This window comes from Rhagoletis pomonella, unplaced genomic scaffold (genome assembly GCF_013731165.1).
Source record: "Rhagoletis pomonella isolate Grant_MI unplaced genomic scaffold, Rhpom_1.0 Rhpom_scaffold_00001, whole genome shotgun sequence".
Classification (NCBI taxonomy): domain Eukaryota; kingdom Metazoa; phylum Arthropoda; class Insecta; order Diptera; family Tephritidae; genus Rhagoletis; species Rhagoletis pomonella.
In genome coordinates this window covers 23,077,801-23,092,494 of record NW_023458555.1, presented here as the reverse complement: position 1 = coordinate 23,092,494, position 14,694 = coordinate 23,077,801, and the positions used below count along the sequence as shown (strand labels likewise).

Here is a 14,694-nt window from a genome sequence, read left to right as displayed (position 1 = left end):
TCGGAAATTAGGATGGTTTTGAATAATCAGCCGTGAAAATTTCTTAGTATTTTTGCCATTCAGGCTCGTTGAACTTTTTTCAGTGGATTTACTTGGGCATGGCACTACAATTAAGATGACGAATACGAATATGATTACCAAAGCCATTATGACCACGAATTAATACGATTCAGATTTGACTTATGATAATGGTAAGGACTTTTATTCATAAATATTATTACGATTACGTTTACCGTTACGACTAAGATTACGATTACGATAAAGATTTTGATTATAATTACCATTACGATTGTGATTTGGCTACGATTATGATTGTTACTATGATTATGATTCTGATAATATTATGATTGTTAGTATGATTATGAGCATGGTTATCACTATGATTATAGTTATGATTATGCGTATGATTATGAGTATGAGTATTATTATGAGTATGAGTATAAGTATAATTATGAGTATGAGTATGAGTATTATTATGATTCTGATTATGATTATGATTGGTATTATGAGTAAGATTATGATTATGAGAATGAGTATGATTATGAGTATGATTATGAGTATGAGTATGAGTATGAGTATTATTATGAGTATGAGTATGAGTATGATTATGATTCTGATTATGATTATGATTGGGATTATGAGTAAGATTATGATTATGAGTATGAGTATGAGTATGATTATGATTATGAATGTTATTATGATTATGATTATTAGTATTATTATAACTATGATTATTATTTTGACTACGATTATGATTATGACTATGATTATTAGTAAGATAATGATTATAAGTCTGAGTATGATTACGTCTACCATGACTATGATTATGCTTATGAGTATGATTATGATTATGAGTATATTAATGATTATGATTGTGATTGTGAGTAAGTTGATGGTGATGATTGTGAGTATGATTATGAGTATTAGTATGATTACGAGTATGATTCGATTTTTATAATTATCATGATGATGATCTTGACTACGATTATGATTATAAATGTGACAGTGATTATGCGTAAGAGTATCTCTATGATTATTACAATAATGACGGCGATGACGATAACGATTACTATAATCATTATGACAAAATGTCTATGCAATTAGTATAATGACTTTCATAGTAATTACGCTATGATGAAAATATTTTATGACTTTGGGGACACACAAATGTTCACGTGTTGATTTTTTAGATATTATTTACGTTGTTTCAAGCTAAATTTTGCCAAAACCAACGCAATTGTTTAACCGCTTGAAACTTGCTCTTCATGAGACTAAAATTGTATGGACCATAAGAGTGCAAACACCAAACTATATTAAAGACTCAGATTAAAAAGCTAGAAATCTTCATGAAAATTTGATGAATTTTCCAAAATTTTGTATAAAGTTTTAAACTGTAACTTACATGGTTTTATCTAAAGCTTCGAAAATATTTTTATGGAAAAATAACAAAATTTGTAATTCAAAAAAAAAAAAAAAAACAATCAACACGTAAACACTTGTGTGAGTCACTGTATGTATTTATAGTTTATAAGATGCTAGGTGACCAGAAAAACTTACACTTAAACTTTACTATTCTTACTTTTCGCGGTACAAGCCTTTATGCAAACGAAAGCGAGGTCAAAGGTCAATACATCTCGTTACCGGTCATTAAAAGAGGGATAGGGCGAAAATGAAGGCATTGTAGTTGAGCGATGACGCTCAGAGGTTTGTAGTAGAAAAACGTTCCAATATAACGGCAGAGCTCAGAAAATGCCAAATTTCTATTCCTGAAATGTCCTGAGAGGGTGAGAAAGAAGTGGGATCAAAAGTGCTTAAACCTTAAGTTTGCGAAAGCTGGAAATTTTGCAGTTGCTGCATTGGCGGCCCGGGTGATGGCAGTGACCGGTTAGAACTCCCAGACCTGTAGCAAAAAATTTGACTTTTAAATTTAAGAGCTCTCTCGGCTAAGTCGTGGCCAGTAGGGCTTAGCCACTTTGCATTTGAAGCTTTCCGCCCAGCGTTCGCTGAGCTGGCTAAAAGCCCCTCTGTCCAGAAGTTTAGCAAACGTAAGGTACCGTTTTCTCATCAAAATTCATCGAGAACACCTTTTCTTGCTAGCTTACAGGCCATCAATTCAACAAATTTAGTTTAAAAAATATTGACACCCTTCATTAATTTTTGAGTGGTCTTAAATTCTCTATATTGAAATGAGTCAATACAAAGCGATGTCCCTTTTTTAATTAACATTTAATCTTATATTATTTTAAATTTTACTTGCAACAGTATTATAAATAATATCCTATTTAATACATGTGTAATGTTTACTACTAGCATAAATTTCGAATCAAACAAACCGTACATGAAATGCAACATGTAAACAATAAATATTTAAAATGTTTTTCGCTTAAATATACATTTGTACGTATTTACATTGTATGGGTATAGTGCAACAAACATTAATTTAAGTTAGCGTTACAAAAAAAAGACCGTGCTGAGCGAAAAAAGTGTTAGATGAGTAGCATCATAAAAATCATTTGAAAAATATTTTTCCTAAACTGAGAAGTAAATGTTTCTAGACGATTTTAGGTGACAAAGACCTTGTTGGATTTTTATGAGGGATTTCTATCAAGCCTTCTACCGATTGAATGTATATTAATTTGAGCTATGACTTAATTGATTTTTTTTATTTTTTTTATAATATTTTTAGGCGTTTTTTTTTTAAATCTTTATTTTCCAAATACCGGGTAAACCGGATTCTCCTAGTTTATTTATACAGAAGAATCTAAAAATTTATTTTTTATTTATTATTTATTAACGTTTTATTAATTGTATATCTGAGTACTCGAAACTTTTCCACTGCTTAAAAATACTTAAAAAATAAAAGCCAAACGGAACGAAAATCTTCACTTTTTTTGTTGTAGCTTTTTACCACTTTCTGTAGTATGAATCGACTACATGCTGTCTTCATTCACATCATCATCAGGGCAGGGTCAAGAAAATGCCACATCCGACGGGTTTAGAACTTAGGTGGACGGATGTTAGATGAGCTGATGTTAGTTGGCATCTGAAGTGTCGTCAGGCCTACAATAACCGGAAAAGAGTTCTTTCGAAAATGACGAGCCTTACGAAGATCTTCGATGATACATTTCAGGGGATGTTGATTGATTTTCGATGAATGTCCTGTCTATAATAACTGAACTATATTTGTATAGTCGGTGTGGTTCAGCGGATGGTGTATTCCCCTTCCCAAGACAGTCGATTTTACATGTTGGAGTTTTTTCCGACAAGGGTTTTGTTGGTTTAGCGATATAATCTTGGTAAGAGCGGTGAGCCCCTTTAAGTGTGAATTTTCAACAAATTTTTCGCTGTTTTAATTGTATTCTAAAATATTTCGATGTAACTAATTTTTAAAATAAAGCTATACCTCTGGGGAATCGTTTTTTTTTATTAATTGCCATTTTTCGAATAATCCGAAAACAGGTTATTGAGGAAACGCAAATAATCGAACAGCCTAGTAGAAACCTATTAGGGGCCTTTGAAATCTATATAAATTTTTTTATTTAAGGTATTGCTCATTTTCTCCAAATAAAAAAAAAATGTCAAACATACTTCGTATGGAAGAAATTGAGTTATATCGTCAACCAAAAAAATTGCCCAAAATCAACGCTAAGTCCAAGGTGCTTCAAACATTTTTTTAAACATTGCACAAAGGCATTTTAAATAATTAGCTCATTATTTGTAAAACAAAAAATATATTTAAACGAAAAATAATAAAATAAATATTCAGAACTTGTCAATATGTGATTGTCGTATGGTTAAGATAAGCACTATATTTACATATGTATGTCTTTGTATGGACATACAACTCAGTAAATTTCCCCTATACTTAAAACCCCATACTTGCGCGATATTATCCATTTTACGAATATTTTATTTCACCATGTAGTTTGCATACATACATACATAAATATGTGTACGTTCATACGTTTGTTATGTTTATTATTAAATGTCAACAATGCATCCATAAAATAATATTATTAACAGATTATGTAGTTTGTATGCATTTGCAAAAACGCTTATGGTTGTGTTTATTTAACTAATAAATATTTCAAAATCAGCTGCTCACGCATGTTACTCATACGCCACCCCCAATGCATCGAAGCAATATAAACATTGCGATAGCGGCATTTAATAAACAACAACGCTAAATTTATGGGACCAAAGTTTCGTAGTAATATCTCCAAATGTTTTTAGTTATGTTCCTGAAATTCGTGTGTTTGTTAATTGTAAATTTTTTATGCCACGAACTTTGTATTAAGGTGGACCTTATTTGTATTTATTTTGAGTAGGAAAAATTGGTAACTACAATTACAAAATTTCTCTAAAGGACCAAGTAGAAGTTGATAATTGTAATTTGTGGTTGTGCCGAAATATACGAAGAAAACACTTTGTTGCTTCTAACGGTACATATCCAGATTTTGGGAAAGCTGTCCTGCTGCATATTTTTTGAAAGTTGGTTCTGCCAGTTTTAGCATGAAAGTGGGTTATATATAGACCAAAACGACGGTTATCGGGCAGAAGCTTGTTACTGTAATGTGATTTGGAGTGGCTGCTTGATTATTTATTTAAATAAATAAAAAATTTTTGCACAAATTGGACAACTCTAGTGTGCATTGCATTTCGTTTGTCAGATTGTAACTTAATTTTGCGTACATATATATGTATATGCATACACACATATATAAAAATGCATATATATATATATGTAGATACATGCATGTGTAAAACATAGCAAGTGTTAAACTACTATAATTTGCAGTTGTTTTATGTTTGCTTGAATTATTGCGCTGCGCTTTGCCTCAGTACTTTTTGCCCGACTATATTGAATTAGTATTATTGTTGTTGCTGTTGGCGTCCTTTTTGTAATTTATGCTGTTTATATTATTGTAATATATCTATTTGTTTGTGGTTTAGTCCCTCACGCCTGCTTGTTATGTTTATTCGCCCAGTAAACGTGTTAATAATAACCAGAAAATGTAGAAAATCTGTACAAAAAGAATATAATTTATTACTTAGTTATAAATATATTAATACTAAATTAAAGAAAAACATAAATATTTTTGCATTTATGCAGAAAATAATCAATGTAAATTACAACAAGTAAGAAAGTCTAAGTTCGGGCGGAGCCGAACATTAAATACCCGGCGCAAATATTAAATATATGTTTTTTCACCTTTCCGAAACCTACCGCTAGATGGTAAGCCGGGGTGTATCAATTTTGAGTAAATTAGCGTCCTTCAATTTCGAAATATTGAAGTTTCAAGCATTTCTGAAATTTACCGTTATATGAGAAGCGGCCGTAATTTTAGTCCGATTTCAATAATTTTCAATGCTTTGCTTTCATGTGGCAAGCACAATAACCACACCGAGTTTAAAACAAATTGGTAGAACGGTTACTGATATACATATATGTGATCATAAGTGGGCGGTGCCGCGGTGGTAAAGAATTGTTGCAAGCATCAATTACAAGATATACACATGTAACCATAAGTGGGCATGGCTACGCCCATTTTCCAAAAATTTATAATATTCTTATTTTTTCGTCTGAAAATTATTGTAAACATCAATTTTGAGTGAATTATCTTCAGTAGTTACTAAAATATCGCAGTTTTCGTATTTCTGGAAATTACCGTTATATGGGAAGTGGGCGTGGTTAAAGTCCGATTTCGCCCATTTTCAACCTACCTTGGATTAAGGGAAACCTACATACCAAATTTCGTTGAGATATCTCAATTTTTGCTCGAGTTATCGTGTACGCGGACGGACGGACAGACGGACGGACAGACAGACATGGCTTAATCGATTTCTTTTTTTCATTCTGATCATTTATGTATACATTTGTCTATATCTATCTCGATTCGTTTTGGCTGTTACAAACAACCGGTATGTGAATAAAATTAATATACCCTTGTGCACAAGTGCGCTCGGGTATAAAAATAATAGTTTGAAAATAATGAGGTGTATTCTTGATTTCGTACGAATCGAAAATTGGAAATTTTTGCATAGAAAATTATAGGAAAATGTAATATAATATATAACATATTATTGGACTATTTATATTTATTTTGCACATACGAGCAATTCGCTTGAAAAATGCTATATTGGAAAGTTGTTTTTTTTTTGTAACAAAACTTTGTTTAACAACTCCCACCCTTCACACTTTCTAGGGATTTTTTTTTATGGGACCGTTCAGAATTTTCATGAGATCTTGAAAATGAGAACATTCGTAATGAAACGAAAAGGGGTATTTGAGACTTTTAAAATTTTTCTTCGGATTTTTTGGGATTTTTAAAAAATTTTTCGAGATTTTAGGAATTTTCGGTACTAAACTGGATCGTTCGGGATAGTTCGATATTAATTTTTAGGAGTCTCCTAGGATATTTTTGGGATCGTTCGAGCTTTTTCCAGAGCTTTTCGATACGCTTCGTTTTTTCTGCTATTTGCTTTAAATTTCTTTTAGGTTCAAAAGTGCAGTAAGTGAAAAATTCAATATTATTTTTTGAAAGAAACGCCTATATTGTTTGCGTTTTATATTAACGACGTTGATGTGGATTAAAGACTTTCTTTCGGGTTTAAGATTTTTTTTTTAAGTTTTCTCCGAATTTTTTCCTCTTTTCGAGATTCTTCGTGGTTTTAATTTTTGGATCTTAAAAGACTTTTTTTTTTAAATATTTGGAAGCTTTTTCTAGATAATTTGTGTTTAATTTTTAAGAAATTTTTCAGAAATTTTTCGAATGCGTTCACGATTTATTGGAGCTTTTTTCTTTGTTTTTTTTTTCGATTCTTCATGTTTTCTTCCACGTCGTTTAGCAAAAAAATATATATATCTTATTTTGAGCAAAAAAGTTCAGTTATTTTATATTTTTTTTCTAGGGTATCAATAAAGAAAAGCTTCGCAATTTTCCGCGCTTTTCGAGACCATTTAAGATTTTCTTCGGGTTCTTTTACCAACGTTTAGAATATTTTCCAAAACCTTTCAAGACTTGCTTTGGGCTCTTTTTCCACCATCTAAAATACCTTTAGGGGTTTTTCAAGTGTTGTTTTAATTTTTAAATTTTTTGCGCAATCTTTCCGTTATATTTGGTATTTGTTCGGAACTTGATGCCGATACTAATATTTTTGAACTTTTTCGGAATATTTTTGTCCTATTTTTTGGAATATCAAGGTATTTTTTCGAAATCGGTCAGGACTTTTCCAAAGCTTTTTTCCATATTCTTCGTTTTCACAGATTTTTTTAGTATTCTTTGCGTTTTAGGGGAGTAAGCTAAGAAAATTACATGAATGTTATTTTCAATAAGAGACATCGAACGCTTATTTATAGATTAATTTTTAAAACACTGGTGATAGAATGAAAAACTTTACAAGTTTTTTGAGGCTTTCAAGATTTTCTTCCGATTTTCCATATCCGCTAAAAATTTTTTCGCACCTTTTTTAAGATTCGTCCTGTGCTATTTCCGCTCCCCTTTTAAGGGCACAATGGGCGGCTAATTTGTTTATAAATGAGCTCCCACCTACGGAAGAAGCCCACTAACCCAATCTAGTTGCTTTACTTTTCGTAAATCGTTCGTAATTTTTAGTTAATTTTCGTTACTTTTTTGAAATTTTTTCGAAATTACTCTTGTTTTTGTTTTTCGAAATCTTTAACAAATTAATCCGGATTTTTTCGGAACTTTTGTAGATTTTTGAGAGCATTTTTGGAATTATTTGCATTGTGTTTTGTGTGTGACCTTTCGAAATTTTTGCATTTGGCTTAAAAATGCTAAAAAGTTACGATTTACTTTCCGCAAAAAAAAACCCGTTTGGCGAATTATTATTTTTATATTTTTGTCTTAAAAAGTAAATAGAAAACAATCTTCGGCATTTTCTGTTGAAAAATTATAAATCTCAAAAGTTTAAAGATTTATTTTTCTTCTTATAAATCTTTTTCCTTGCTTCCTTCGAAGAGGAATATTTGACGAAAATTTCTAAAGTCCGCCTCATTAAAAAACAAAAAAACATTCTTTCAGCAAACAAGCAATTTTAATCAATTTATATTTATATTTTAATCGCCATTATTGGCCAAATGCCAAAAATGCTTAATTTTCTGTTAATTTATTATAAATTATTCATTCTTTTATATACTCATATGTATATAGTTTTTTTCCGAAATTAAGTAGTGCTTATGTAGAACTTAAACATAATTCATTTATTTTCGTTAAAAGAAAAAAGTTAAAATCAAAAAATTTTTAGCATTAAAATTACTTTATTTATTGTATTCCTCATTTTCCACAACTCATTAGCTTAAAAAATTTAATTAAATCAATTATAAGAAATTTTAATACTCACTTAAAAAAAATGTGTATGTGTGTTATTAAAAGTTTCGCAAAATTAATTATCGCCTCTATGAAGTATATTCACTAAATTTTAATAAAAATAAAAAGTCGATAAAAAACTAAGAATTCATTTGCTCATTTTAATGGCCATTGGTGTTTTATTTAAAACATGCGATCACGTTTTGCAACATATGCATATGTTCACACCGCTGTACATATTTATTTGCAAATTCATTTATCCTATAATGGGATTTGGTGCAATTTTATATTTCTAATTAAAACTTTTTTACATTTGTAGATAAATAAATGATTGCCCTTTTTAACTGTAGAACAAAATGTACAAAATCATTAATTCATTTGTGGTACATGCGTACATAAGTGTATATGTATATTAGGGTGGTTCTTAAAAATATCAACAACTAATTTTTGTATGTGGTACGTAGAAACTAAAGACATCCACGGAAATAAAAAAAAAGAAATTTTTAGGGGTCGCTAGCAGGGTTTGAAGCAATTAATTTTTTATTTTTATTTTTTACTTGGAAAAAAATTTGACTTTGTGCATCTGTAACTCAGCGAGTTTCGAAATTTATATGAAAAAGTTTCAATACGCTTAGTCACACCTGGTCAACGTCGTGATTTTAAAAAAATTTTTGTGATTTGAAAAAATGAAATTTTTTCAAACCCTGGTAAAATTTTTGCGATTTACATAAAAAAATAAATTTTGCAATTTTTTCTTAATTTTGAAATGTTCGCAAATTTCTTTATTTTGCACGTACAAAAAATTAAGGTCCACCCTAATGTACATACATATGCACACTTTTAGTAGGTAGTTACTTTCATGCGAGTATGTTGAAATAGTTTATTTATAATTGCAAATATTTGCATAACCCTGACAAGCTTATTTATTTATTTGCAATATATTTATTATCAACTAAATACATAAATTACCTTATATACACCCACAAACATATTTGTATGTATGTATGTACTCATAGCAATCATTTGCTAGTGTCGTAATTGTAGTGTAATGCCAAACTTTAAATTGGTAATGCTCAGAGGTTGAAAATTATAGCTTAGTTCTCGTACTTTTGGATAATATCCATTACTTACCAGCAGAGTGGAAATCATTAAAAATAATATCGTATGTAATTCAATTAATAACAAGTCGCTTGCAGTCACATTTGCAACGTTTGAATTTACCTGCAAATAATAATTTACAAATTGTGCCAATTTGTTCATGAAACTGACATTTACATATACACAGAACGTACTTTCCTTACGCGAGTATCTCAATTTGGTTACTAAATAAGTCACTGAAACTACTATACTTAATGTTGCTGTTACCTTTTCTGATAGCTAAAGATTCTATTAAAAATTAGTCACTTGCTGATTTTAGAACCCATGTGAGCCTTAACTGCTATCACTGGTGGCAATTTTAATTTTGAAATCAATAGGTGATTCTTCTGATAAGCGATATACAAGGTCAACATTAACATCAGTGACGAAAGCCCAGTCACATGTCAATTTTTATATAAAAATCTTATTTTGGAAAAACTGCTCAAATTGAATATTAGCCTTCGATATGCTCAACTCTCCACTAAACCAAAACTGAGCTGAAAAATTGCAAAAAAAATTGTATAAAGTCAGAACTATCCTATTCTATGTACCAAACGTGTTTTTGGTCGAAAATGAAGGCGCACTTATCTTAGAAATTTCAGTGTCTTCAGTTTTGAATAAAGAACAAGATTCTAACACGAAATTGTATTTAAATGAAAATTTTGAAAAAGATATATGTACTAAAAAACGTAAAAAAAACCACCCATGCTCATGCTACGGGTATAGTTGCGCCCCATACAATCATCTAAAACGTATTCTCGAAAGTTCAACTTCAAGTCGACACAATTTATCGCCATTTTACCGTAGTGTAACGTTTTATATAGGTTGTTTAGGCCAATAGGAAAAAATTAAAAGGGTAATGCCGAATTTCGAAAAAAAAAACATCACGAGGGCACGCCCAAGTGTATATAAATATATATATATATATATACTTTAGAAATTATTGTTATCGAATAAGAGATTTTAATATATTAACTTTAATATATTCTGTAAGAATGTGTACAATATTTTATCAGTAGGGAAGCACAACTATCAAAGTTAAATGGCTAAAATTAATTTTGCGCTCTAGATTACGTGCCTTTCTGGTAGTCACAATTTAATACGCCCATTCTCGGTGAAGCGCTTGTTTGATGTGCTCGACTTTCTGGTACTATTTTCAGCTGAATTGCCTAGCGGGAGAGGAAGTGCAATTCGGGCAATAGTCCGGTGCATCTACTTCAGCCTAGTGTCTCTTTCATGCGCAGCTAATTCGCATGCATCTAATTTCATTTTTTTTTTTTTAACCGAGAGTTTTTATTTTCGTTACTATATTTTTTACATACGATAAAACATTATTTAATCGGCATTTTAAGCTGCATAACCTGGTATTTTTAAAGTGTAAAATAAACATAAACTGACTTGGTCAACCGGGCGTATACGTAACCTGTTCATTTATGAAAGTAATAATGGCTTAATAATTGCAATATGCTTGCATACCTTTTTTAGCAGTAAATTCCTTTATCATAATAGTAGAACATTTAAAAAATTTATATTGTTATACTACAGAGAAATAAATAAATGTAAATTAGTAAATAGTTTGAAAATATATTTCATTTTCATCTTACAACATTAAAGTAGACTTTACTAAAAAATTTTAAATGTAATTATTTTGAATATACAAGTACTAAAACATTTTTTAAATATGTATGTACATATTTTAAATACCAATTAAATATTTCATAAATGTTCTAGTGCAGATATTCTTTTCTCTTTTTCTGGTTCTTATTATTACAGGTTTCAGACTCCAATAAAAGCATTCACCTGCCTAACGACAGCAAGGTAAGCAACATTGAGCTATGCACAAAATTAAATACTTTTTACTTTTTTAATGGATATTTAAAAATATTTTAACTGCATTTAAAAAAAGTTTAATTGGCATGTTAAAAAATTAAAAAAAAAAATTACATTTCCGCATAACTACTTTGCATTTCTATTTAAAGTGCTCTGTTTATAAAAATACTATGCCTACAATGTAAATAAAGCATTGGTCTTAATGCTATTCAATAAAACAGCCCTGCAAAATTTAAATTTTTTTCCGCCCTTCCTATAACTGTCTTATTTTTTTAAATACCAAGGTCTGTTAAATCAATATACAGCGTTGTTTTTCTATCTAACACATTAAGATTTATTTATATTTATTGATGACATGAATATTTTTAAAGTTTAGCAATTTTCATGAAAAACCAAAAATTAATCAACATAAAATTAAAGGTTTACTTAAAAAACAAAATCCCTTAAAGATATTAAGTAAATCAGAAAGACTTATAGAAATTCGAAGTTAACGCTAGTAATACGCCGTAACACTGTGGGAAATTAAAAAAAAAAAAAAAAAAATTTTCTCGGAAAGTGCAAGTGATGAAATTTTTTTTTATTACTAATTAGTTCTCTAAGGCGAAAATCAAAGCAGGCCTATGTAATCCGTGTTCAACAATGAGTTATGTCTCCACACCAAATATCAATCTCATGTGACTTTTGCTCCCAAAGTTACAACTGATTAAAAATTGCACGCCTAAGATATGTGCCACGCCCCCTTGTCTAAACTAGAAGCTTAATAAACCTCTTTCGTCAAACAGCCATTTGTTATACGTATTTTAATTACCCAGTTCCCTTATTTCACGATGGTTTTGTCTTTTCAACTGGTGGCAACGCTCCTACGTGTAGTTTTAAAGTAAAGCCTTTTCAATACAATTTCGATTAACACCCGTGTGGAAATAATTAATTTGACTTATTAAATAATTTGAACTAAACTTTTTGAAAAAATGGCAACCCTCTTCAAACACCTCAATAATATTGTAAAGGTTAAAAATAAAGATTTGTTCATACTCTTTTCTTTGACACCCATATTTTAATATTTAATAGATATAACTTGTGTATAAATAAATTATATTCGAGTTGCCAAATACGTAGCAACCATCTTTATAGATTAGCTTTAAACCTTGGCCCTGCCGGGATGAACTGCTTGACACCAAATTTTAATATTTTATATAACTTGCGTGTAATTTTATTACCAAAATTCGACATATCAAACCGGTGGCAACCCTATTAAAAATATAGCTATGAACCTTCTCCTCGCCAAATCGTTCGAAACACATACTTTAATATTTTATGTAATTGTTGGCTTAATTTAATTAAATTCGACTTTTTAAACATCTGGCAACCCTCTTCAAAACATTGCTATGAACCTTGTTTTTTCCGATACGTATCGTTTGATACGCATATTTTAATATTTCATGTAACTTGTGCATAATTTAACTTAATTCGACTTTTAAAACAGGTGGCAACACTTCAAAATATAGCAATGAACTTTCTCCTCACCGAGCCGAACAGTTTGACACCCATATTTTAATATTTTATGTATAATTCAATTCAATTTGACTTTCGGAACAGGTGGCAACCCGCTTTAAACTATTGCTATGACCCCTCTTCACACTGAGATGAACAAGTAGGTATCACGTATACGTATCTACGGTCTTGACGTGTATTAGTTTCCAACGAACCAACATCCATTTTTATATATCGAGCGCCCTAATCGTCAGATGCTCTAGGAGCACTTCTGTGTAAAAAATAAAATTTTGGAAAAAATTTCGCTTGCAGGTTTTGGGCGGTTAGGGCAGGATATATAGATTTTTGAACCTTTAATAATGTTGAATTTGAGCAGTTTTTTTAACAAAAATAGATAAGCAAATGAAAAAAATCACAAAATTTTACTTTTTCTATTTCCTCTGACGTTTTTTGCAAACTTTTACAATTTAAATAATACTTACATACCTCAAGTTGTCTTGCTTGCTTTAAAGCATTCAAGCACCTAAAACTATTTGCCTTTTCGTAACCGACTATGAAATATTTATTCGACTCACAAATATACAGAAATCCTGCATATCCTTTGCTGACTCACCACAAAATTTCGTTTCATAATTTTTTCGCTTAAAATCACAGGTATTCGAAACACGTATAAACACATAGCAGCCTTTAGGCAATTACAAATAGCAATAAAATCAAAAACAATACAATTTCTTAATGTAAGTAAGTAGGCGTAGTACCTGTGTGTGCCGGGTGAGGCATTGGAATTTTTTGCTATAACAAACTATTTAATTTGCTTGGAGCACGCAAAGCGTAAGCCTACAAAATACAAAAAAAAAAAACATTCAAAAAAACGACACAAAACCAAGGTGAAGGCGCTTTCAATACATGCACGTCTTAATATGTATGCACGGACGTGTTTGCAACCGCCTGCCGTCAGCTCTATTCTGAATCGATTTCCCAATGTAATTTGAAATTTTCCTATATCTTATTGTTCCAAGGCGAAAGCAATGCAGTAGGATATATGTATGTAAATGGAAAATGCATTTTGCTTGCATGTTTGTTTATATTTGTATTAGAACAACCTGGCAGGCAGACAATACGGCAAACACTCAGTCATTTCAACAATTGTTATTGCATGCCTTTGTTCTGCACAAGGATTAGCTACGCAATCGTGTTATGGTGAACAATGGTATGTTTAAATGCTTATTTAAGTGTGTAACAGTAGGATATTGTTTCTTTTTATTATACCTTTCGTCAGCTATACATTTGTATAAACATATACATTTAAGCTGCTTTAATCGTTATACGATACGCATATGAATGCCATTATTTGATGAATGGAAATTGTTAAACTACGAATTCGATTAGAGCTGCCGTCTATTACAGGTAACATATCACTTTTTAAAATGACAATTAATTCTCACTAAAAAGCCGTATGTGCAGACACTGCGCTATTTTAGAAGAGATGCAGCAATTATTTATTAATTTGGCTTTTTAGTTAAAAATTTCGAAAAATTTTTTAATTTCGATCCCAAGCATGGTCATAAATCTTTTTGGTCCATTGACTTGCGATTGCTTTCTAAAAAGTCTGATTAAGTTAGCTTGGCTGATCCATACAATCTCCAATGGAACATTATTTGGGTCCTTAGTTAGTGAGCTAAAAGAATGGATATAGCAGTATGGAGTGGTAGCCGGTAGCTAGTCAATTGAATTCATTCAATTCTCGCGCAGTGGTTCATTGAGATTCAGGCCTAATATCTACGCCGAGGCCTATGCAAATGATCGGGTCAGACTCTTTACTGGCAGTTGTTTGGAGGAAAGCGCAAAAAAAAACACTGAATATGATTGGCATTTGATGTAGTGAGCATTGCCAGCCTCAACCACG

General features: G+C 30.7%; 1 protein-coding gene across 1 annotated transcript in view; it reads right to left on the bottom strand.

The window, feature by feature from the left end:
* Positions 1-324: 324 nt before the first annotated feature.
* Positions 325-14,694, bottom strand: part of LOC118741038 — a 29,464-nt gene continuing 15,094 nt past the window's right edge. Inside the window, exon 2 of the mRNA XM_036472874.1 lies at positions 325-613. Coding sequence (XP_036328767.1) covers positions 325-613 — 289 coding nt within the window. The remainder of the gene's footprint in view (positions 614-14,694) is intronic.